This window comes from Dama dama, chromosome 26 (assembly GCF_033118175.1).
Source record: "Dama dama isolate Ldn47 chromosome 26, ASM3311817v1, whole genome shotgun sequence".
Classification (NCBI taxonomy): domain Eukaryota; kingdom Metazoa; phylum Chordata; class Mammalia; order Artiodactyla; family Cervidae; genus Dama; species Dama dama.
This window is the reverse complement of record NC_083706.1, coordinates 30,921,377-30,947,561: the sequence shown is the minus strand read 5'-3', so window position 1 is coordinate 30,947,561 and position 26,185 is coordinate 30,921,377. Positions and strand designations below refer to the sequence as shown.

Genomic DNA, 26,185 nt, shown 5'->3' with positions numbered 1-26,185 from the left:
ACCGTTAGCTTAAGTCAGACCAAGTTCCCAATTTTTCCTTGTTTGCTGCCTGCCATTCATCTTCCATTGCTATGAGAAAGGCTATTGTCTTATCTAGATAACCATCTGTTTCATTGATGAGCTGATTTTATCAAGTTAAAAATCAACTCTTTCCTGAGTTTACAAAGCTCGGGTTTTCTCCAACAAGAGCAAAGTCTTCCTGAGCCTCCTCTCGGGAGTCCTCCATCAGTGTGATCCCCGCTTCAGAACACAGGCTCTTCTGTCCTCCCCCTGTAGCCAGAGGGGTCCTCAAATGTGCACCCTAGGAAGTTCCAAAGTCAGTGGTCAGAGAACGCCAGAGGTGTTTAGAGCTGAGTCGGGGGGTCTCTGGCTAGCAGCCACATGCACTTTCTTAGTCACCAGGGGCCAGTATATCTCTCATCTTCACAGGGATTTACTGGGCGTCTGGAGGATCAGCCCATAAAACAGACCCAAGTCTGTGGTTGGGCAGGGCCTCATCATCAGTGGTGTATACAATGCGCTGTGTGTCACATGTGCAACAGGGAGGAGTGTGTCTGCTTGTGTGTGCAGACCTCACAGAGGTCCCAGGTGGACTCTGGCCCTTCTGTCCCTACCTTGTGCTATGGCATCAGTGGGTTCCTGGGTTTCCTTCTCCTCTTTCTCCTCCTGGACACAGGAGGCAGCTGCCATCTGGGCGAGGGCTGAAGCGCAGTTGGCTGCAACTCCTTTAGAGAAAACAAACAAATCACCCTTTAACTGACTTTATCCTCTAGCCGTTCATCTGGCCAATCTACTTCTAAAAGACTTGTCCACCAGGGCCACTCATAACGCATTCCTCAGGGACACCCCTCGGGCCACAGGCCAGGAATACTCCACCTGCCGTACCTAGAGCGCAGCTCAGCCGCGCGGCTTTCCGCAGCCCATCAAGGCTCATGCAGATAGCATCGCGTTCTTTTTGGTTCTGTTCTTTGATGCCTTCAGCTCCCAAGATGAAGGCCAGCCCTTTGGAGCTGCCGGCCATTCGGCCCGTCAGAGGGGTTGATAAAGTGTCGATCAAGTTCTTCCAGCAGCCAATCAGAATATAGCGAGCAAACGCCACACCTAGAATGTGAAGGGGCGTGAGTTACCTTCCGGAGACAAAAATGACCTGGTGATGAATGGCATGGGATTCTCTGGCCATCCCATTAGCATTACTGAGGGGTATGCAATTTTACTACAGGAAATACAATGGAATGGATATCAGATTGGGTTTCAGTTTATGCTTATAAATAATGAATGTGGCGTCAGCAGCTGGGTGATGCCAGTAACTTCTATCAGGTATTTTCCTGCCAAGACCAAAATCTTAATTCATTTATGTTAGCACAAAAAGCTGCCGCATAATAACTTAATAGATGATAACACACACAATGGATGCATATTCATAAACCCAAGACCCAAGTCACTACCTGCCACCGTGGAGTCATCAATTCTCCTGCCCTGGGTGAAAGGAGACTCCATCGAAGCTGAGGCCATCAGCTGCCCTCCAATTGCACTGCTCTCTAAGCCATCGATATCTGTCAGGAAAAAGGGCAAGGTGTTTCCCCCCCTTTTTAAAGAACACTCTAGTCAAAAACAAATAGCTATCACAATATTCATTTCCCCCCAATGAATAGCCATGAGATCCATTATGTACCAAGTATATAACCATCTTTTATCAGAATGTTAAAAATTTTTGTTTTATCCATTCAGTACAGTTTTCTTTCATTGCTAGAGCTTTCTTCTGTTAGGCTGATGCATATGCATATTTTTTCTTTGAGAAAATAAATTCTGCTATCTCTGTGATTAGAAAATCTACTGATTTAGAATATTCTGACCTTCAAATACTCCCTTTTATTCCAAACCAAGGCATTATTCCCACATTTTATTTGTACCAGGTTACTCCAACGTGGATCTTTCAGAACTTTCTCATAAGAATTAAGAGGAGGATAAGTCTCCTTGGTAAGATTATCATATAACCTGATTGGAAAGCACCCACCACAAGGGAAGCCCAAGAATACTGGAGTGGATAGCCTATCCCTTCTCCAGCAGATCTTCCCTACCTAGGAATCGAACCAGGGCCTCCTGCATTGCGGGTGGATTCTTTACCAACTGCGCTATCAGGGAAGCCCTTGGAAAGCACAGTACCTTACTAATAACACTGTACCATTTTCAAAGTGTTTTCACTTAACTTTTTTTTTTTTATTAGATCTTCCCAACAACTCCAAGTAGGCAGGCAGGGTAGGTATTATTTTTCCTATTGATATTTCACAGAGGAGGAAATAAGTTTTCAAAGTAAGTAAACTGCCCAAGGTTATGAGGCTGGCAAAGGAAGAAATCGGACTTAGTATTCACATTCTTCATACAGTGTTTTGTGTCAGTTATATCTCAGTAAAACTGGGTGGGGGGAAGGCAGTGAGAAATTTCTGACCACTACAGTAGGAACAGACTAGTTTCACTGAATTAATTTGACTGATGGGCAAATGGTCTAAGGACACCCTATAAACTGCCATGTAACACAGTTTTGTCTCCGGCGTGCTAGGTAATGAACTGATGAATTCAAGTAACACAAAGCTTATCCAAGTGCTAAAATCCCCAGTTGTACAGAACACTCTGACATGACATGACATACGGGATGGCCACAGGTAGTAGAGCGCTGATCACCAGATCGCAGCTATTGCTTTTCCTTGCACAAAAGGAAAAGACCAGATGGACGTTTGTAAGCTCTAGGTTAACTGCTGCAAATTCACTTGTCTCTTCATACTTGAAATTTGTTACAAAAAATCACAGAAACTAAATCTGTAGAATTCTTATGAAAAGCTTCTGATTTTCTATCACTAAGCTAAAGCTAGATAACTTTTCTATGGATGAAGCAATTGAACTTATTGTTCCATTATAAAAGAGACAGCTGATTAACAGTGATGACCAATAAAAATGGCTCCTGTGAATAGCCTGGTATTTGTTCATTTTTACATCTACTAAATGACTCCTTGTACTAAGGTTCAGGGAAGAAATTCAGAGATTAATTTTGGCAGAAAGGATGGTATTTGAAAATTAAGACTGGCAGGTTTAGGATCCTCACCTAAATTCCAAGGCATTTAGAAGCTCTGGGCAGGACTGTAATCTCAGTCTGAAGGGAGTTTGTGCAGTCAGATGGAAAACAAGCATTGCTTATAGGCAGACTGATTAAATGTCTCATAAATGTCTTCATAAATATGAATTCCTATTTTTAAAATTGATGTAAATATTATCACAATTAATAAAATAAATAGACTCTGTGTAGGGCCGCACTCTACTTATCCTGTCAGCAGAAGCCATGAGATGATCACTCAGATCAGGAACCAGGCTAGGAACTCACATCAAATACAGGACGAGCCTGGAGATCTAATTTATTAAGGTTCCTGATAACCAGTCCAAACTTTTGAGCAACCCCTGATCTTGACCTGACATTGTGGTTATACCATGTAAAGCCATGAACGGCTGCTTTTGCCAAAATGTTGCCTTATGACCACATCTCATACTGCTTCCAAAAATTTCTAATAGATATTAAAACTCTGGATGCTAAAGACACAGATTCTGGGCAACTATCTTGCATTCTTTATCTAATATTTTTGTAACTTTTAATTTCAAATTTCAGAAGTTACAAGAATAGTACAAGGAACTCTCCTTGAGTGAGTGCTGTATTAAGTGTGAGACATTATTAATATATGTGTGTATAATTGATATGTGACATCACACACACATATATATCACAGATCCACCAGTTACATTCACCTTGCCCCATTTATTCCACAATTCTGTGTATGTATCTGTATTGTGTATATACATATATATATATTCTTAACAAATTTAGAATAAGTGGAAACATCCAGTCCTTTTACCCATACAGTATCACTTAAGTTAAGAAATTGATAAAATGTTATTTTGTAGTTCAAATCCATATTCAACTTTAATCAACTGCCCCTTCATGGTTTTTAAGAAAAATTGATTGGAATATAGTTGATTTACCATGCTGTGTTAGTTTCTGCTATAGAGCAAAGTCAATCCGTTATACATATAGCCACTCTTTTTTAGATTCTTTTCCCATATATGCCATTACAGAGTATTGAGTAGAGTTCCCTGTGCTATACACAAGGTCCTTATTAGTTACCTATTTTATATATAGTAGTGTGTACACATCAATCCAATCTTCCAATTTATCTCTTCCTGCATTATTTTTAACTCTGGTACAGCTGGGAAGGTAAGGGAGGACCTCTGATACGGACAAGAAATGGGAATGAAGCCAAGTTTAAAATCAATCATTTTACATTGCTGGCAAATTCTCAGGAGCACTGAATGATACAGGGTATCTATTATGAAAGTTTCCAGGAATAATTCTGGGCTTTGCGCCCAGACAGTACTTCATATCCCCAGCAAAGGTCTATGGTTTGATCCCAATGGACGTGGATGCTAAGTAATTCATAATCTAGGTTTCCCTGGTGGTTCAGATGGTAAAGAATCCGCCTGCAATGCGGGAGACCTGGGTTCAATCCCTGGGTTGGGAAGATACCCTGGAGAAGGGAATGGCGACCCGCTCCAGTATTCTGGCCTGGAGAATTCCACAGACAGAGAAGTCTGGCGGGCTACAGACTATGGGGTCAGTTATGGACATAACTGAAGGGACTTTCACTTTTAATTACTAATCTAATGGGGCACAGTGAGCCTGCACAGTCCCACATGGAAGAAGGACAGAAGCTATTGTGAGGTGAATTCATAACACTTCCCAGGAACAGTCACCAGTGGCCAGGGAGGCTTTGTGGGTGCTGCTTCAAAGCCTGAGCCCTCCCACCCCCGAGTGCCATGGAGTCCTGCAAGCAGCCACTGACCCGTCAGCATGGTGATGAGGGGAAGGCTGTTATCCTCAGGGCTGCCCCAGTAGCCGGCTTCTCCGAGCATGTTTCTGTCGAGAACCTGGTGGTAAAGTTCCTCGATCCAGGCCTGGGAGAAGACCATCAGCACCCCACTGGTCTGGACCTGCTTCATGAACTCTTTCTGCAGAGAAGATCACAGCAGAAAACGACCAACTACGACCCCCTGCAAACAACAGGCTCCCACGTCCCTGGAGTCACTGAGTCACTGCTTACAGGAAAAACGCGACTCTGCTGATTGTGCTCAGGAGATGGCGAAGGAAGCGGAAACTGCGGTGGAAAGGTCACAGACTTCATGAAGGTCCTTCACTTGCCTGATCCTTTTAAGGAACCTACAGCAGGAGTGGGCTGCCCCGGTGGCTCAGTGGGGAAGACTCCTCCTGCCAAGGCAGGAGATGTGGGTTCAGTCCCTGAGTGGGGAAGATCCCCTGGAGAAGGAAATGGCAACCTGCTTCCAGTATTCTTGCCTGGGGAAATCCCATGGACAGAGGAGCCTGGTGGGCTACAGGCCACGGGATCGCAGAGAGTAGGACACGACTCAGCGACTAAACAGCAATAGAAGCAGCCGAGATACTGCACTTGATATTTTTACTCTCTGATGTGTGGGAGGATTAGAAACTGCACAGAGATGTTTCAAAGCACCTCCTTCTCACCGCCCCGTCAGCACCAGAGGTGGCCTGTCCTCCCTGAAGGACATATGTGTCTCAAGAGATACCTGACTGACATAGCCACCACTCACCCTCAGAAGTGTACAATCTGTCCATCATTTATCAGACAAACGATCCCTTCAGGCAGCTTCATGGCTCCAGGCTTTCAAACTGGTACTAGGGTCCACTATGGGGGGGCCTGCTCACGCCAGGGAGCCAACCATGAAAGGCCCTCCCATCACTCTCATCGCCTTGCAGAGGGGCTTTGTTATCAGCACCAGCCAGCTTGGCTCTGGGTCTGAGTACGTCTCAGTACATTTCGGAGCCCGGAGAAGGGTTTTTGTAAACAGCACACCTTCATTTTCTGCAAAGGGGACCATTCTTTGCACATCGCCTGTGCTTACTTAACAAGCCGATCACGTTTTTGAATGTGTCTTATACACGTGTGTTTAATGCCACCCGATGGAGTTACGGGCCCCTGGCAGGCAGCCAGTGCCGGGGACACGGTGTTCTTCGCTCCTGGAACCAAGCGGGCAGTTCTGTGGTCCACTGCTGTGTGCAACTTGCACGAAGGTTCCTGTGGATGGTGAGTGCCCGCGCTCCACAGCCCGACGGGCACAGCCGAGCCAGCCCTCTCTGTCCCGCGGCGGTGGGTGCCAGCCCAGAGGCTGCCGCTGGCCCTCGGCAGGCCTGGGCGGGGGAGACGCACACTCACCATGGTGCTGGGCGCCAGGGCGGGCCGCTTGCGGTAGTAGTCGCCGTGGGACAGCTTCAGGTTGAGCAGCAGAGCGCAGTGCGCCGCCGAGTACAGGCTGTCCGCGTTCATCAGCATCTGCAGGCCCAGGCTGCTGCTCCCGTCAAACCCGGGTGAGTGCATCATGCCTACGGGAGGAAACCCAGAGACCTCACACAGCACGCTGGGCAGACACTGCTGACCGCCCCGCGGAGCCGCCGACCAGTCCCAGGCACGGGGACGTCTCATGGGACAGCAGCCAGCGGGGAACAGCGTCAGGGCAGGTGTGCGCCCCAGCCTGGTGGGGAAGAGCATGCACTCCAGAGTAACCCTACTCGGGAAAACCTTGTTGGTTACTCCCCAGGAGCTTTGGTAAAATCACTTAAACCCTTCTTTACCTAGAGATGGGCAAAATAACTGATCACCTCTATCTACTGCTCAAGACTTCCTTGGTGGCTCAGATGGTAAAGCTACTGTCTACAATGTGGGAAACCCGGGTTCGATCCCTGGGTTGGGAAGATCCCCTGGAGAAGGAAATGGCAATCCACTCCAGTACTATTGCCTGGAAAATCCTATGGACAGAGGAGCCTGGTAGGCTACAGTCCATGGGGTCACAAAGAGTCGGACACAACTGAGCGACTTCACTTTCACTTTCACTGCTCAAACTCTCCAAATCACAATATTAAAAAAACCCAACATTCCCCCCACCTCCTCTTACTCCCCTCAGTCATCCCTAACTGTCTGCTATTCCTTGACCTCACCAAGCCTGGACACGCCTCAGGATATTCACATTTCTGTCCCCTCCACACCTACCCCACAGTAGTCTCCCAAGATCTCTGGATGACTTGCTGCCTCCTTCATTCATTCAGGGCTCTGCTCAAGCGCTAGCTTGTCACAGATATTCTCCTTTAATTCCATCTAAAATAGCATCTGGCCCACTACCCTCATCCTCTGCAATTTTCCTCCTCACCAGGCATTTTTATTCATTGCCTTAATGGCATTTATTAATAGATTTTTGCTTACTGTCTGCTATTACTACTATTACATAAGACCTATGAGAGGGAGGGATTTTGTCAGTTCTTTTCACTAGATAACACCAGTGCCTAGAACAGAGTTTAATACATAGTAGATTCTTTAAAATTATTTGCCGAATGAATGAAAGTGAATAAACAAGTCCACCTTGGCAACTAGATGCAAAACATTTAAGATGCTTAGTGCAGTAACTCATAAGCACAAGCTTTTCTAAAAGTGGGCTTCCCTGGTGGCTCAGACGGTAAAGAATCCACCTGCAATGTGGGAGACTTGGATTCAATCCCTGGGTTGGAAAGATCCCCTGGAGAAGAGAATGGCTACCCACTCCAGTGTTCTTGCCTGGAGAATTCCATGGACAGGAGAGGCTGGTGGGCTACAGTTCATGGGTTTCAAAGAGTCGGACATGACTGAGTGACTTTCATTTCACTTCACTTCTTTCTAAAAGTAATAATGTTCCTCAAAAGCTAAACACATAATTACCATATGACCCAGCAATTCAGCACTCTTAGGGGTATACCAGGAGAACTGAAAACAGGAATTTGAACACATATCTATATGTTAATATTTGCTGCAGCAACTAACACAAATAATAATGTGATATATTAGAAAAATCCCTTTGAATTAGGCACTTGAAAAGGGTGCATTGCATAGTATGTGAATTATATCTCAATAAGAGCTGTTAACACAAGGGAGTAACAGATGTAAAGAACAGGCTTCTGGACTCAGTGGGAGGAGAGGGTGGGATGATTTGAGAGAACAGCATTGAAACATACATCACCATGTGTAAAATAGATAACCAGTGCAAGTTTGATGCATGAAGGAGGGCACCCAAAGCCAGTGCTCTGGGACAACCTAGAAGGATGGGGTGGGGAGGGGCGTGGGAGGGGGTTTGAGATGGGGGAGGCACATGTGTGCCTATGTCGGACTCGTTGATACATGGCAAAAACCATCACAATATTGTAAAGTAATTATCCTCCAATTAAAATAAATTAATTAAAACATAAAAGCTATTAAAAAATGAGGAAACAGTTTCAAATATATGTATAAAGAAATAGTTATTGATTTCCTCCAACTATTTTTTCAAAACATTCTTTTACATTTCATAGTATGCTTTTCATTTTGAAAGGTACCTATATTTTGTTTTTGTTTTGTTTTTTTTTTTACAAATTAACTGGAAAAACAAAAACCAATGAAACCTCATGCTCTAAAGATGGTCTCATTCAGCCAGAGAGAGCTGGTGTCAGAAAGAGCTTGGGGTGACAAAATGTACCCAAGTCTACTTCTCTTCATCAGATACCATGTTTGCCCCAATCCTACATTTGCTCCTGCAAACACTGAGGATGGATTTAGGGATGTAGGTGAAACAGTCTATCCTAAATATGTGCATGTAAATGACATGCACCCAGAGGTGATGAACAGAGAAAGCAGCAAGGAAGAGAAGGGCCACTCCCAGGCTGGGCAGGGGTTGGAGGTCTGCTGCCTGGCAGCACCTGGAGGTTGGCAGGACCCTGGAGGAGGACAAAGGATACGCTCAGGCCTTGCCTGAGCATTCCAGGCCCCACACTGGCAGGGAGGCAGCAAAATCACAGGACCCCCAGAAAGCCTGTGGAGTGGTACAATGAGGGCTCACTGGTGACAAGCGAGGTGAGGGGCCTCCCTCTCAAGACCCCACACAAGCTCCTGCTTCTAGACTTACCCTGGCATGAGGCCCTGAGGGCTAGCAGAGATCAAACATCTAGCCAGCTAGGCATGTTGCAGGTCAGGAGTCAAATCTGTTTTAATTTAAAGACATACATATTTCTTGCACAGTTCAAATTCATACCAGTTATACTGGACTTCCCTGGTGGTTCAGCCAGTAAAGAATCTGCCTGCAACGTGGGAGACTTGGGTTTGATCCCTGGGTCGGGAAGATCCCCTGGAGAAAGGGATGGCTACCAGGAATTCTTGCCTGGAGAATTCCATGGACAGAGGAGCCTGGTGGGCTATATAGTCCATGGGGTCACAAAGAGCTGGACATGACTGAGTGACTAACACTGTTACTTTCATTATCTATATTACCTTTTCTGAAATTTGGCACTTGATAAATACTAGGTTGCTTGCAATAAGCTCACACTTGGTCACAGTGAGCCTCCAGATTCCAACCAAACACCACTGGTCTGAGGAACAGCAATCCCAAAGCCTGTGAGCATGCCCCTCTGCCAGTGGCTGGGGGAGGCCGGCTGTTGCTTTTTCACCCCCGAGGAGGCTGTATACAGATGCCATTTTCTTCTATGGAGGATAAGAGGTATTTTGGCAGCTGTCAGGGCTCACATTCAATACCAGCTTTCTATTAAAGATGGGCTTCTCTGGTAGCTCAGCTGGTAAAGAATCCGCCTGCAGCGCAGGAGACCCCAGTTTGATTCCTGGGTTGGGAAGATCCAATGAAGAAAGGACAGGCTACCCACTCCAGTAGTCTATTAAAGATATTAGTAGCTCAATGAAACCCAGGTTTGTCTGGATGTTTGCAAACTACCCCCCGAACCCTGCCCAAAAAAACTTTAATTTCTTTCAAAGAAAAAGGCCCTTGAATCATATGGAATTAAGGAGACGTTTTAACTGTATGTTTAAGTACTGGAGAACAGGGGGCCCTGAGAAACGCCAAGCGAGGCTTGCCTCAGCCAAGAGGGTGGACCCTGATAACCAGTCAGGGACAAATGTTTGATGGGAGTTTTGGGGAAAATAAGGTTTGAAGCTTTTGACACGGAAGGAAATAATGAGTAAAATATCTGGGTTATGACTCCAGGAGACTCTTTCTCCCCTTCTCCTGTTTTTGCTTTCCTAACTTTCTCTCGGTGAACAAAGGAAACCTGCCATTCCTCTGTCTCACAGGTACAGACGTTTCTCTTTCAATTGTCTCTCATCTTGGAGGGAGAGCTCTGCCTCAGGCCAGACGTGGACCCAGCCCAGTACCCAGCAGCTTCAGCTGACCCACAGCAATCGTCAGTGGGATCCACTGAACCACTAAATGCAGTATCTGACGAGAACCAGCTTACTGGCAGCAGGACCACAGAGTGATGAGTCTGTAATTCAGATATAGAGACCAATTCTTAATTGCTAAAAGTGCTGTGGAGGTCACCAGGATTAAAAAAAAAAATAACCAACAACTTGGTTATAGACAATCACTACAAACTACATTGGCTTCATCATTACCATTTTTCTAGATTTCATATATATGCCTTAATATACAGTGTCTGTTTTTCTCTGATTTACTTCACTCTGTATAACAGGTTCTAGGTTCACCCATCAGAACAGACCTTGGACACAGCAGGGGAAGAAGAAGGTGAGACAGTAGCACTGAAACATATATATTACCTTACGTAAAATAGGTATCTAGTGGGAAGTTGCTATATAACACAGGAACTCAACTCAATACCCTGTGAAAACCCAGAGGGATGGGATGGGTTGAGCAGGGGGAGGTTTAAGAGAGAGGGGACATATGTATACTTACGGCAGATTCACACTGTTTGTATGGCAGAAGCCAACATAATATTATAAAGCAATTATCCTCTAATTAAAAAAAAATTTTTTTAAAACCTGCTATATTTAGAAACAACCAAAAGATTTTGAAGTCTCATTTCAATGTATTGATTTCTACATGTAAAAATTAATGTCACAACATATTGGATCTGATGGGACATTTTATAGACCTAAAATGTGAGCAGTTTGCAACATTCATGGAGCTGCATTCTGGTCAAATAAAACTCACACAAGTGCTGTTTTGCACATGCTACAAATAAGTACTGATTTGAAAAACACAAAAACACAAATGTGAAGGTTTACTTAAAATTTTGTAAAAGACTTTGTTAGGATTATATTTCCCAATTCTCCCAGGTAAGGAGGTAGGGCTTTTAGAAGTCATTCTTTACCACTGTGACAACTCATTTAATCTGGAATTACTTGGTTGTTTTTCCGTTGCTCAGTTGTGTCCAACTCTTTGCGTCCCCATGGACTACTGCACACCAGGCTTCCCTGTCCTTCACCATCTCCCAGAGTTTGCCCAAACTCATGTCCATTGAATCGGTGATGCCATCCAACCGTCTTATCTTTTGTCATCTCCTCTTCTTCCTGTCCTCAATCTTTCCCAGCATCAGGATCTTTTTCAATGAGTCAGCTCTTTGCATCAGGTAGACAGTTTTGAAACTTCAGTATCAATCCCTCCAATGAATATTCAGGATTGATTTCCTTTAGAATTGACTGGTTTGATCTCCTTGATGTCCAAGGGGCTCTCAAGAGTATTCTCCAGCACCACAGTTTGAAAGCATCAATTCTTCCACGCTCAGCCTTCTTTATGGTCCAATTCTTGCAATGGTACATGACTACTGAAAAACCGCGGCCTTGCCTATATAGACCTTTGCTGGCAAAGTGATGTCTCTGCTTTTTATTATGCTGTCTAGGTCTGTCATAGCTTTTCTTCCAAGGAGCAAGCGTCTTTTAATTACTAGGGGATGTTGTTTGTAAACACGAATTTATCTGAGAGCTAAATCTCACATTCTAAATGCTGAAACTTCTGCAGCTGTTATTTTGTATGGATAATTTTAATTTTACATAGAAGGGCCTAAACATAATTTTACCATTTCTTGATCACTCAAGGCCATCATCAGTGCAAGCAGGGGCAGTACTGTGATCTGATACGCAGCTGTTTTGGGGGATCACTGATGGGTGCCAGACCCTCTGCTTTGTCACCAGGGACACCACGCTGGTTGGAGACGTTGCCAAGCTCCTCTTCGCAAGAATGCTTCCAGACGGGAAGAGGCACAGGTTCAGAGAGCCTACCAAACCCCTTCCAACTCAGGCTTTACTCCTCCAGCAGATAACTATTCACATCTTTAGGGATCAAAAAGCAAGTTCACCAATTTACAGTCAATAAATATTTACTGAGGATAAATCACGCATATCTTTGCATCCTTAGGACACAGCACAGTGAAGTTTCTCTATAAATGTTGACTGAAGAAGCATTTGTGTGTGTGGGTGCACATGTGTGTGTATGAGAGAAACAGAGATAAAGAGACAGAAGAAAGAGACACACGCAACACACACACACTAGGAATGTTCAATAAAAGAATGTAACATTTAATGATGGTGCACATAAGGTATTAGGGAGAAATACAATGTTTAAGAAGAGTATTTATACATTTTTCTAGTATTTCAATGACTAGAAACATTTTTAAAATGAAATGAAACATGATTTTGTGTGTGTGTGTATTCCTTCACACAAATTAAATATCCCAACTATTTTTATATCTAACTCTTAAAAGAAAAATATTGAGAAAAATGTTGGGTAGTGTTAGAAATTGATATCTTATTGCCTTAACAAAAATGGCAATGCAGTTACGAACGCTGAGAAATTATATGCATCTCTTTCTAACCACTAGGTACATTAGAGAGTTACTGAGTAGTCCAGGATTAGAAGTGCTGTATCTCTGCTGGTGCTTTATGCTGTAACTCTGGATCACTCTCATATTAAAAAATGTTCTTCCTTAAATATACCTGGATCGATTTGACAAAGGACAATCGGATCGCCTTCTTAAGATACTTAAGCTCCCTCTTAACAATACAGCAGTTACTTCTACCAAGTTCCAAGAACTGGGCTAGAATTTTTTTGTATTTGTGTGTGATGTGTTATTTGTTAGAAGACCAAAGATGAGGTAGATGTGGTTGTAGCTTCCAAGGAGCTGAAAAGTCTAGAAAGGGAAGGCTAGATGCATGAACACATATAACTATGATAAATATAGGAAGTGTCATGACAGACAGATGTGCAAGGCTCAGTGGTGGAAGAGCAAGTGATGGTCTTGGCTTTTGACAGTTCTGTGTTGGTCCTCAGGGTCAGTCCTTTCTAGTTCTGAGCACAGGCCTGAGGAGGCCCATTCACTTCAATATTCTGTGGTCAAAAGACCCTTGAATTTCAAGGGAAGGCACAGTTGACCACCCTGAGGTCAGGCAATCATTTATTCATGCTATAAATTTTTTTGCACCCATTAACTGCTTTCTTTCTGTAGCACTATGGGATAATAGAAAAAATATATATTGGTCTCTGCTCCCAGTTCCTGGCACAGAGCTTCTAAAACTCTTATGATTTTCTAAGTGATAAGAACACTAAGAGTACCTTTTATTCTAATATGTGTCTTTGATCTCATCCATGACCCAGGGCTCCTAAAACTCTCACAAATTCCCAAGTAATAAGAACACTAAGAGCATCTCTTGTTCCAAAGAGGTGACTCTGGGTGGGCTCCTGGACCACTCCTTGATAGGAGCAAAGAATTTTTGGCTCCACTCCCACCGTGCCATCCTCAAGAGAGAGAAGAGGAGCTGGAAATGGAGTTAATAATTGATCACACCTACATAAGGAAGCCTCCATAAATCCCAGAAGTAAGGGGTTTGGGGAGATTCCAGGTTGGTGGACACATCCACACCAGGATGTGTCTTTGGGTTTCCACTCCAACTCTACGGGGACAGAAGCTCCTGAACTCAGGACCCTCTCAGACCTCACTCTGTGCATCTCTTCATCTGGCCATTCATCTATATCCTTTATCAGATACTTTAGCAAACTGGTAAGCAAAAGTGAGTGTTTCCCTGAGTTTTGTGAGCTATTCTAACAAATTAAGTGCACCTAAGGAGGCGGTCATGAGAAGCTCTAATTTACAGCCAGTCGGTTAGAAGCACAGGTGACAGCCTGCGCTTGCAGCTGGCATCTGTAGTGGGGGGTAGGTAGCACCAGAACTGAGTTATATTGTAAGAAACCCAGCTGCTGTCTGAGGTTTGCTTGTTGTTTGAGAGGAAAACTTTCACACATTTGGTGACCAACAGTCAGAAGTACAGTGCTGTGTGACTCGTAAAAGAGGGCAGAAGCACTGTAGGAAGAACTGGGTTTTTCTCTACATGTGAAGGAAAAAGCTGTATGCTCCCTCTACAAATACCTTTCAAGAAAATGATCTAAATTGATTATTCCCTGTGTTAAATGCTGCTTCCCTGTATTCTTTACCTCCTTTCTCCACCAAAATCCTAGGTGATGATTTCCAGCCCTTCAGCAAAACTAGTATAACTCTCTGGTATACTGGCCAAGACAGCCCACGACACTCCTGTTTGAACACAGTCTGGGTCACAAAGTTGACATTCAGCAGACAGAAGGGGCTGAGATTGGAGAATGTGACGCTGCCACAGAACACTGGAGCATCCCACACCGTGGGGAGTTCAGGGGAATTCAGGATGTAGTCATAGGACAGCCTGCATCTGCTCCAAGACCTCATCTGAAATAATTTACATGTCAACAAACCAGAAGTGCAACCCTCTATGATTTTAAGATATCAAAGTGTAGAAGCACAGGAAAAATTCAGTGTTCTGAGAATCACAGACTGCCATTTGTTTCCATCAGCAGCAGCTTTCTAGCAGGCACCTACCTCTTACCCTCTGCACACACACATTTATGCCCCTCTCAGTGTATTCCAGCCATCGGCTGCTGCACAAGTGGAACAAACCACCACCGGTCAGTCCTTGGCTCTCTCTAAGAAACCCAAAGATTCATCAAGATGCTCTGAGCACTTCAAACTCCATGCATGCTGGTAACTGCCCGTTAAACAAAATACTCTGAATATTCTAGTGGACTGCATAGCAAAAAATGAATTACAAACCTGAGCAGAAGGTAGAGACAAAGTTCTGGAGGGCTGAGTCCACCTCTTCCACGCTGGGCAGGGCCAGGAGGCGTGGCAGGAGACCCTCCAGCGACTGCACGAACAGCCGGGCGCTGTGCTGGTCCGCCTCCTGGTTCTTCAGCAGCTTGAGGGACAGAGCCGCGGTCCGCAGGGACCTGTGGCCCAGGCAGTCCCGGGGGGTCTGCTCCTCATCAGCTAGAGAACAGTTGTCGGATCCAATGTCCGACACGTCCGACCTCCCGGAGTCCTTTTCAGCTGCCATGGAGTACTGGTCGCAGGAGTCGAACTCTGTCCGAGAGAGGTCTTGGTCGTCCACGCTGAAGTTGCTCTCACTGTATCTGGATCCGTAGGACCTCATTCTGCAGTCGACCGACAGGAAGTTGGTTATATCGGGGTAGGCAACCGTGTGGCTCCTTTGAACCACATCTGGCTGGTCCACGGCTTCCGGTTCTGACACTTTACTCAGAGTCTCCTTGCCCTCCTGGACGGCTGGCGACTTGAGGCCATTCTTGGGGTTTTCCGAGTGGTCCTCGGGTGTGGTCTGACCCAACTCTGCCTCCAAGGTGGTCTGGCCCGTGTCCGTGGTAACGCTGATGCTGATGTCAGGGCTCCGCTCATTCCCCAACTCCCAGGGTGTGTGTTCCGAGGACAGGACGCGTCGCTGCCAGCGGAAGTCGGCCTCATTGATCTCCATGGAGTCGCGGCTGGACTCGGCCCCGTCCTTCAGCTCCTCCAGGCGCAGCAGCAGCAGCTGGACCTGACTTTCGCTCAAGCCCCTGCCCTGGCTGAGCTCTTCCAAGGCCCCCAGCAAGGTGCAGACGCAGGACACGGCGGCGTAGCAGGCCTCGATGCCGCCCTTGACGCACGCCTCGGTCATGCCGTCCATGATGCTGAAAGTGTTCAAAGGAGCAGAGGGCGTCAGTACAGGAAACACGGAAAAATGCTACAAAATGAGCAAGAATTGTTAGACAAGTGAACACTTAGGTATTCAAAAGAGATACTCTTGATTCACATGAAATCAAATGATCTGGGCAAAAAGAATAAAATGAACAATAAAGGAAACAAATGGGCTCAGGCTGGAAAGTGGCCCACTTTGAACCACACTCTTTAGGCTGCCTAAAGAGTGGTACAAATAAAGATTTTGATGCAAATTTATAATCTTCACAAGGACAGGCATAGAATAATCTCACTTTTGTAACATGTTTAGTTTCCAAACAGAAAACATTTATAATGCCTCTAGGATAGTATGGACCTTCCTTTATTCAAGAAATGTATTTCTGAAGAGATGCATGTGACTACAACTATTACAAATCAGATAATATTCCATTTCCAAGAGGGACTCTATGGAAAGGAATCATATAGCTGTAACACACTGTCAAAAAGTTTTTCCCCAAAATAAGCCCAATGAAGAATTTCTGTACAATTTGTACACTGGCTTTTCTCTAAGTCAATATGAAAATATGGAAAGTTATATGAGTACAATAAACTGAGATAAGACTTCTCCTCTGGCTTGCAGGTACATTACCACATAGTCATATCTCATATAATAGATTCATATAATTTCAGGAACTTAGAAACAACGTTAAGAATATTCAGAGAAGCAGTTTTCACCAAGCAATAAAGATCCAAAAGGAGAATGTATCATACAGTTTGAGAAGATCCAGATGAGACTTTCTTTTTGAAATTGATCTTTTTCTCAATTCGGGTTCAGTGGAGCTGGGTCCTGCCAAATCACAGAGACGCTTTGGGCTCCCGAGTAGCTTTAAGCATAAGGGGAAAAAAATAACAGGAAAGTGAATATCATAAAAAAGCACAAGAACTGTGAGATCAAATAAACATACACATTCTCTCTTGAGTGATATGGTCTAAGGAGAAAACACAATTTGAAATTCAACTCTTAATAAATCTGACTTTAGTGTTCTCCTTGACTTGGAATACCCACTGGGTCCCCAGCTCCCCAGTTCAGGACCAGCTTAGACAAAGAATATCCCTTGAGGGAGTGCTTCAAAGTTTTTTATCACAGAACTAGAAAGCACCTATGCCTGTGTTCTTTAGTAAGACCGGCCTATAATTTAACTTTTCTATCCTCTCCCTGCCTTATTTTGCTATTAAACTGACTAGCTTCAAAAACTGAATTAAGAAATATACCTTTCTATTACCTGGGAAAGTTCATATATTATTAGAACTACCTGTTCTTTCAATGTTGGTATAACTTGTTTCTCAAGCTGTGTGGGGCCACTAATTTCTTCTGAATGGAAACATTTTAACTACTGATTCAATTTCTTTAAAGATGGTAAGACTACTTAGGTCCTCAATTTCTCTTTCAATCAATTTTTTTTAAAAGTTGCATTATTTCCTACGGACTTATCTATTTTATCTAAGTTTTCAAATTTAATGGCCAAGAGTTGCCTTAATACCTTTGTTAATTTCTTTAACGTTTGTAACATCTATGGTCATATGCCCTTTTAAAAATTCTTATTTCTGTTTTTACCTATTTTAGAATTTTGAATTCTTTTTGCAAGTTATTTGATTTTGTTAGTCTTTTCAGAGTCCTGGCATGTTTTCCTTTATTGGTTCACTATACTGTGTTTGCTTTTAATCACATTACTTAATGCAAAAGGGCAAAGTGGTTATCTGAGGAGGCCTTACAAATAGCTGAGAAAAGAAGAAAAATGAAAAGTAAAGGAGAAAGGGAAAGATATACCCAACCAACTGCAGAATTCCAGAGAATAGCAAGGAGAGACAAGAAAGGCTTCTTAAGTGAATAATGCAAAGAAATAGAGGAAAACAATAGAATGGGGAAGACTAGCGATCTCTTCAAGAAAACTGGAGACACCAAGGGAACATTTCATGCAAGATGGTCACAATAAAGGACAGAAATGGCAGAGACCTAACAGAAGCAGAAAAGATTAGGAAGAGGTGGCAAGAATACACAGAAGAACTCTACAAAAATGTCTTAATGACCTGAATAACCACAATGATGTGGTCACTCATCTAGAGCCAGACATCCTGGAATGTGAAGTCAAGTGGGCCTTATGAAGCATTACTATGAACAAAGCTAGTGGAGGTGATGGAATTCCAGCTGAGCTATTTAAAATCCTAAAAGCTATGGTTCCTAAAATCCTGAGCTATGAAAGTGCTGCACTCAGTATGCTAAAATTTGGAAAACTCAGCAGTGGCCACAGGACTGGAAAAAGGTCAGTTTTCATTACAATCCCAAAGAAAGGCAATGTGAAAGAATGTTCAAACTACCATACAATTGTGCTCATTTCACATGCTAGCAATGTCATGCTCAAAATCCTTCAAGCTAGGCTTCAATGGTATGTGAATTGAGAAATTCCAGATGTACAAGCTGGATTTAGAAAAGGCAGAGGAACCAAAGATCAAATAGCCAACATCCACTGGATCACAGAAAAAACAAGGGAATTCCAGAAAAACATCTACTGTTGTTTCATTGACCATGCTAAAGCCTTTGACTGTGTGGATCACAACAAACTGGAAAATTCTTAGAGAGATGGGAATAACAAACCAGCTTACCTGTCTCTTGAGAAACCTGTATGCAGGTCAAGAAGCAGTAGTTAGAACCAGACATGGAACAACAGACTGGTTCAAAATTGGGAAAGGAGTATGTCAACACTGTATATTATCATCCTGCTTATTTAACTTATATGCAGAGTACACAATGCAAAATCCTGGGCTGGATGAATCACAAGCTGGAATCAAGACTGCCAGGAGAAATATCAACAACCTCAGATATGCAGATAAAACCACTCTAATGGCAGAAAGTGAAGAGGAATTAAAGAACCTCTTGATCAAGGTGAAAGAGGAGACTGAAAAAGCTGGCTTAAAACTCAACACTCAAAAAACTAAGATCATGGCATGTAGTCCCATCACTTCATGGCAAATAGGGAAAAAGTGGAAACAGTAACAGATTTTATTTTCTTGGGCTCCAAAATCACTGTGGACAGTGACTGTAGCCATGAAATTAAAGGATGCTTGCTCCTTGGAAGAAAAGCCATGTCAAACCTAGACAGCATATTAAAAAGCAGAGACATCACTTTGCTGGCAAAGGTCCATATAGTCAAAGCTATAGTTTTCCCAGTGGTCATATACAGATGTGAGAGTTGGACCATAAAGAAGGCTGAGTGCTGAAGAATTGATGCTTTCAAACTGTGGTGTTGGAGAAGACTTTTGGGAGTCCCGTGGACAGCAAGGAGGTCAAACCAGTCAATCCTAAAGGCAATCAACCCTGAATATTCATTAGAAGGACTGATGCTGAAGCTCCAATACTTTGTCCATCTGATGCAAAGAGCCAACTCATTGGAAAAGACTCTGATGCTGGGAAAGATTTAGGGCAAGAGGAGAAGGGGACAACAGAAAGGTGAGATGATTGGATAGGATCATCGACTCAATGGACATGCATTTGAGCAAACTGTAAGATAGTGAAGGATATATGTACTGCAGTTCTTGGGATGGCAAAGAGTTGGACAGGACTTAGCAACTGAACAACAATCCTTGTCTTCCTTTTGACTTTTTAAAAAATTTAAGCTCTTCTTTTCCAAACTACCTAAGTTGGAGAATTAGAACATTAATTTTAGACTTTCTATTTTCTGAGGTAAGTCATTGAAGCCATAAATATCCTTTCACGCACTGTTTTGGCTATATCTCACAAGTTCTCATGCATAGGATTTTCATAATTTTTTGGTTCAAACTAAGTTTTGTTTCTATATGGTAGACATCTGTACAGAAAATTTCAATTTGAGGCTAATAAAGATTGATTAATCAAGTACATTGAAGCAGACATCCTACTATTATTTTCATTATTTTCAAAATGACTTATATTTGCAAGATAAAGTATATTAAGTAGAAAAATTTACATGTTTTTCTTCTTCAAAATTCCTTTCTTCTGCCAGAAATTGGGAACTTGTCTCTTGGAGGCACAAACATGAAGCTTCTACTTTTTTCTGACATTAAGAAAGGAGCAATATTACCAGAGATCAAGGGAGTTTCTCTTTCTCTCTCTCCATCTGTCTGCCTGCCAGACCTGCAGCCAAGTGAAGTGGCTATGCCTCTGAGCGAGCCTCTAGCTGTCCTATCTCTTGTTAGAAGCATAAGTGCCTTTCAGGGGCACAAGAGTGGGAAATCTGACTCTCTCTTGGGATCCCATTACAGTTCTAATCCAACTTTACCAGGAATAAATCAGATGACATATTTGAATTCTCACATTAATCTTGTGTTTATTTCTCAGGTGCTTCAGAGTCTGCAGGGAAGGGAAATAGAGTTTTGGAGAACTCTCAACAAATACTTAAAGAAAAGCGAGACTTGTTTAATTTCAGCTTCCTCTGGTGGGAATGAGGAATTGGTGTCAGTGGCTAGGGTGTCACAGGTCTGATAAAGACTAGCGCTTCCTTCTAAAGCTGAAACGTGGGAGAGAGAAAAGGAAGCAAGGTGTTCTTTTCGGTTATGAAATGTTTTGGGCGGGGGGGAGTAGAAGCAAAAAAAGAAAATGTCTTTTGAAAAACAAAATGTCCTGTATGCCTTTCATTAATAAGCACAGAGCACATACGGCAGGAAGACAAATTAGAGAGAGAACGGCAAATAACATGCCAGGCGTTCACGATCCAAAGAGTAAGCAAACATCCTGGGTGCCCAGTGGCTTCCTTTGTACGGGCGAGCCCTGCACATTTTGGTATCTAGGTTACCAGCCTTCCCAAATTACTGGTGTTGCCACAGTAAGTGGAGGCGATGCTCGTGAGAACAACCTGGCCCACGTGAGTGTGTCGTGCTCTGCGGGGCGGCACGGCCTGGACACGCTACCCTGGTGTCAATTCCAGCCTCACTTAGCAAAGTGACCGTGGGGAGCTAGCAAATCCATGCAGAGGGGAACACAGGACTAATTTCCTTTGCTGTTATAGAAAGTGCATTGAGACCTACACACCTCGTAGGCAAAGTGTTTACTTAGCATTCAGTTGTCAAGTGTCAGTAACTCCAGTGACTGTCATCTCTGTGTACCTGCTTTTTGCATGCTCGGTCACTGAGTCATGTCTGACTCTTTGCCACCCCATGGACGGGAGCCCACCAGGCTCCTCTGTCCATAGGATTTTATAGGCGAGAATACTGGTGTGGGTTGCCATTTTCTTCTCCAGGGGATCTTCCCAACCTAAGGGATCTAACCCTCGTCTCTTGCATCTCCCGCATTGGCAGGCAGATTGTTTATTGCTCACATCACCTGGGAAGTTCTGAGGGGGAAAGAAAGGATGCTGTGGCTTCAAAACACCCTCTGCAGATATTCTGTCTTCAGGTCAGAATATCGAACACTTAAATACCAAAATGTATTGAACACTTTTTCTTCTTCAAGGACTGTAGTGTTAGATACCGGAGGAAACACACAAAAACAATGTATACAAAACCATGTTTAGGGAGACAAGACGCTTGTTCCACATTGTATTGTGAAGCAGTCAGAGTGATCAGACATTACAAGCAATTGCTAAATGGGGGAACAGGATTTAGAGAAGAGCGAAATTACTGGTCTGAGGAAGCAGAGCCATGAAGGAGAAGGATTTTGACAGAGAGGCAATTGTAATTAGAACATCTGGGTTTACGTTTTAGTTATATTGCTCACAAGGACTTTAAGCAAGTAAACCTCTTCTCATGAAGCCTCAGTATCCCTATCTGGAAAACAGGTGCAAAATTATCTCCCTAAAGAAGTCTGTAAATAAGCTAATGTGAAGTGCCCAGCAGTGTCTGTCTAGCTTATTGGGATCCACCACTTTACTGTGTTAAGTGAAAGTGGCCAGTGGGCATAGGGCAGGGGGAGCTGGAATAGAAGCAGGGAAGTAGGAACTGAACAAAGCGGGATGGAAATGAGGGTGCATCCTGGCAAGTGATGGGAAATACGAATGATGATGGAAGGGTCTCGAAAGGGCAGAGTATTTTAGACTTGATGGGAGAGGCAACATGCGCCACCGGAGAGTGGAAAAATTAACAGTGGCCATTTACGAATATAGTGAAATGTGCTAGTCACTCAGTCATGTCTAGCTCTTTGCGACCCCATGGATGGTACTCTGCCGGGCTCCTCTGTCCATGGAATTCTCCAGGCAAGAATACTGGATTCCCTACCTTCTCCAGGGAATCTTCCTGACCCAGGGATCAAACCAGAGTCTCCTGCATTGCAGGTAGATTCTTTACCATCTGAGTCACCTGGGAAGCCCATCCAGGAAAATAAAAGGGAGAAAAAACACAGGCAGGAGGCAAGGAGACCAACTTGAACGATTCACTGCTTCAGGCAGGAGGTGATGAGGACCTGCTATTTTTAGCTCTCTGTATGTTTTTCTCATCCTTATGCCGTTGTTCAGTTGCTAAGTTGTGTCTGATTCGTTGCGACCCCACGGACTGAAGCCCTCCAGGCTCCCCTGTCCATGGAATTTTCCAGGCAAGAATTCTAGAGTTGGTTGCCACGCCTTTCTCCAGGGGATCTTCCTGATCTAGGGATCGAACCCGGGTCTCCTGCAGTGCAGGCAGATTCTTTACCATCTGAGCAATGAGGGAAGCTCACAAGTGCACACATATTTGTTTATCACTTTAAATACTCACAAAGTACTTATACAAACTTCATGGCATTGTGAACTGGCAACCTTTGGAATACTGTCACTATGTACAGATAATAAACTGCTAGGTTCAGAGTTAAATGATTTAGCTATGGTATCTAGCTGATGAGTGGCAGAGAAGGGATTCAAACCTTGACTCAGACCCACGTTCATGGAAGGGGTAGCTGAACCAGTGCCAGGAAAAGAGCTGCTGGAATCATCTGCATTGTAATATGAAAGTCCAGTCCAGTGATAAGTGTGTGTAGGGAAAGACCAGGGGCTTGGGTTCAGATGGAGATTTGTCCCCTTTCTCTTTTTTAAAAAAGTTAATTTTATTTTTATTTGTTTATTTGGTTGCATAGGGTCTTAGTTGCAGCATGTGGGCTCATCATTGCCCCTTGGGATGTGGGATCTTAGTTCCCCAACCAGCGATAGAACCCCCATCCCCTTACTGGAAGTCAGAGTCTGGACCACCAGGGAAGTGCCCACCTTTTCTCTTTCTTTTGACCCTGGGCAAATCATGTGACCCCTTGAAGTAGTTTCTTTGTGGGAGGGAAAATTCCTTTTTCCTGGCTTCATGTTTCTATGGGCAGGAACACCCAGTGGAATGACATTCTTCCCAGTGGAGGGGGAGTGGTTGCTCTGACTGGTGAAGTCAGGAGAAAGAGATGGGCATGCGTGGTGGCCCCTTCCACTCTCCTCTTCCTGGAGATCGGCCAATTCAAAGAAAGTCCACCCTGTTCCTCCAGACGACAAGCTTCACAGGGCCGGGGGCAGGTGCCTAGGGGACGGTTGTTTGGGTGGTGGCCCCTGGTAGCTCAGTCCGTAAAGAATCCGCCTGCAATGCAGGAGACCTGGGTTCAATCCTTGGGTTGGGAAGATCGCTTGGAGAAGGAAATGGCTACCCACTCTAGTATTCTTGCCTGGAGAATCCCATGGACAGCTATAGCCCAAGGGGTCACAAGAGTTGGACACGACTTAGTGACTAAACTACCAAATGCTTCCAGTCTCACTGGCCTCCAAAGCTGTATTGTGTTCATCACCCGAGTGGTGATTGGATATCAAAGCTGACCCTTGGATCTCCCTTGCCTGAGGCTCTGTCAGGGAAAACATTCTTCACTGGTATATAACCTCACAAAGTTATTATGAATATTAAGGATAATATATGTTAAATATTGGCATAAAGAAAAAATGGTCATTACTACTGTGGGTCCATAAATTTTCTTAATTAGCAATTAAACGTGGATTGCTCCTTCATTTCTGGAAACACTGGGTCAGAATTTCCATTATTGATTACAGTCAAATCTCATGAAAACAACATCAGCAAGCTGTTCAAATTAAGCTTTTTAAAAACTGGTGAGTAGCCAATACTGCTCAAGGTAATTTCGTTACACTGATTTTTCTGGTGTCAGGTACCAAAACCCAGTGTGATTAAACCTTCATGGACAAGTTTACAGGTACAAAAAAGTTGATCACTTTCTTTTTGGTTGAGAAGCAGAGGAATTCTTGAAGTATCATCAAAGTAACTCCAATCCCTCCTCAAAATCATGAAGTGGCTCACTGGGACATATATCCTAAGCTGGACATCCTTTGTCTCATGACATGTGGGAGAAATAGGGTATAAGAAGGAGGGGGGAACAGAGTCCCTTTTAGAAATAAGAAATCAGTAAAGCTCATTTTTGGACAATGTACAACCTGAGTATAAAATAATTTTGAAATCTAATTTTGGCAAAAGTGAAAAAACACATACATCTGCACAGACAGTACCTGAGGGAGCAAACTCAAAGTTCAGCCTGGGTTCCAGTCAGATGCATGTGGCTCCAATTATCCAATGGCTTTGCTGCAGTGAGCATTTATCAACGCCCCCTTAGCCCAACTCCTGGCACACGCCCACCCAGCCCCAGTGCTAAACCAGCTATTACTGGATATTGCGTAGAAGCAACTAAGCTCCAGCAGATGATTGGCAAACACTTGCTAAGTACTTCCTCTGTGCAAGACATGGTGCTCAGCCCCCACAACAAGGCTGGGGGCCTCCTTCCCGGCCTCCCTACCTCCTTCATGATCTTGATGGCCTCCACGCGGTGCTGGGGAGGCGGGTAGAGCAGCACGCGGTGGTAGAGGGACTGCAGCACAGGCTTCATGGAGTCCACCGGCCCCACCAGCCGCACCAGCTCAGCCGCGATGTAGTAGATGGTGCGGGCCACCGGCCCGCTCAGCGCGGGCGCCGTGGAGGAGCAGCCCGAGCCCCGGCCGTGGTCGGAAACCCCAGGAGACGCAGAGTCTGCCTCGATGCTGGTACTCATGCTGCTGCTGTGTGCAGAGGTGATGGTTTTATCGTGAATCGGATTCCCCAGGATCACGATGAGAGCTGGGCAAAGGTTCTTCCTGAGAGGACACAAGAGGAAAGATTAGTTTCCTTTCAAGCCAGATGATAAAACATGAACACGATCCTGAAGGTAAGTACCAGGTGCCCCAAAAATGACAAGTAAGAGCTGGGCTCTTTACTGCTCCCCTTTCTGGCTACCTCCTGCTGGCCCAGCATGTCCTGTCTCTCCATCACTCCTGGGGACAGCAACAGAATACTTTTCTTCATAATTCAAGCTGGGGTTAACTATATAAACTATCATGAGAAGTATCAGAAAGCATCTTCTATGAAGAAAATGGACTCAAAGTGCTCAATGGCTTAGTGATCAAGTTTCATTTTACTATAAAAAATGAAATTACTTATATTTCTCATTTGAGAAGTTAATTTAAAATTCTGACACATATCACACTGATACACAGCAGTCGACTTTCTCCCTGTCAGATTAGCCTAGAAACCGGGAGCAACTTGCTGGCTGCCTGAGGGCCCTGTCATTTGTGTGACTCTCTGACTGTGATTTAGAGCCTAGTGTGCAGGTTGAGATGGAGCGAGTACCAGGGTGGGGTTGAGAAGAAGGTTCAGTTATGGTGAAGGTGAACTATCTCCCCTATGCAATTCACTGGTGACTTTATACGACTTAGAACATAGGCTTTCATGACCCTATGATGTAAATAAAATAGAAGGTGGGCCTTGGGAGGCACAGTTGGTTAAAATAATTATCCCTTACTCTCTGTAGCTTGGTCTGGTGCATATAAGCAAAGCGGCTTCCATACTTTCCCTCTAATACATTTACACAGAAATGGAACAACAAGAGAGGCACAGATGCCATGGGAAGAGACCCACAGACCCAGCTGGACGGAGCGAGCCCCCGGGCCGAGCGCAGAGCCAGGGTGGGCATGCAGACGGGTACTCACCAGATGAGGTCTGTGAAGCCGCGGTGCAGCTGCATGGAGGAGGAGGAGCTGCTGAGCACAGACAGGATGCACTCCAGGTAGAGCAGCTGCAGCTGCTGGCTGTCGCTGCGGGGGAGCAGAACCAACACACAAGCACATCCGAAGCAGAGGGGAGATTAAAGAGGTGACGTGTGGGAAACACTTGGGAAAATGTTAGGCACCACAGACTGTTAATTTGGGGGGGGAGGTTGGTAATGCCATGGGTTGCCTTCTGCTCCCCCCACTTCCATTTCACACTTTGAGGTCCTAATCCCTGGTACCTCAA

At 44.3% G+C, this 26,185-nt stretch overlaps 1 protein-coding gene across 1 annotated transcript in view; it reads right to left on the bottom strand.

Moving 5' to 3' along the window:
- The window catches only part of ARFGEF3 (ARFGEF family member 3), a 177,133-nt gene that overhangs the window by 54,058 nt on the left and 96,890 nt on the right, over window positions 1-26,185 (bottom strand). The window contains exons 9-17 of the mRNA XM_061130506.1: window positions 25,882-25,986; window positions 24,657-24,990; window positions 16,667-16,779; window positions 14,999-15,909; window positions 6,285-6,451; window positions 4,881-5,046; window positions 1,446-1,553; window positions 886-1,101; window positions 615-725 (exon numbers count right to left, since the gene is read on the bottom strand). Coding sequence (XP_060986489.1) covers window positions 615-725; window positions 886-1,101; window positions 1,446-1,553; window positions 4,881-5,046; window positions 6,285-6,451; window positions 14,999-15,909; window positions 16,667-16,779; window positions 24,657-24,990; window positions 25,882-25,986 — 2,231 coding nt within the window. The remainder of the gene's footprint in view (window positions 1-614; window positions 726-885; window positions 1,102-1,445; window positions 1,554-4,880; window positions 5,047-6,284; window positions 6,452-14,998; window positions 15,910-16,666; window positions 16,780-24,656; window positions 24,991-25,881; window positions 25,987-26,185) is intronic.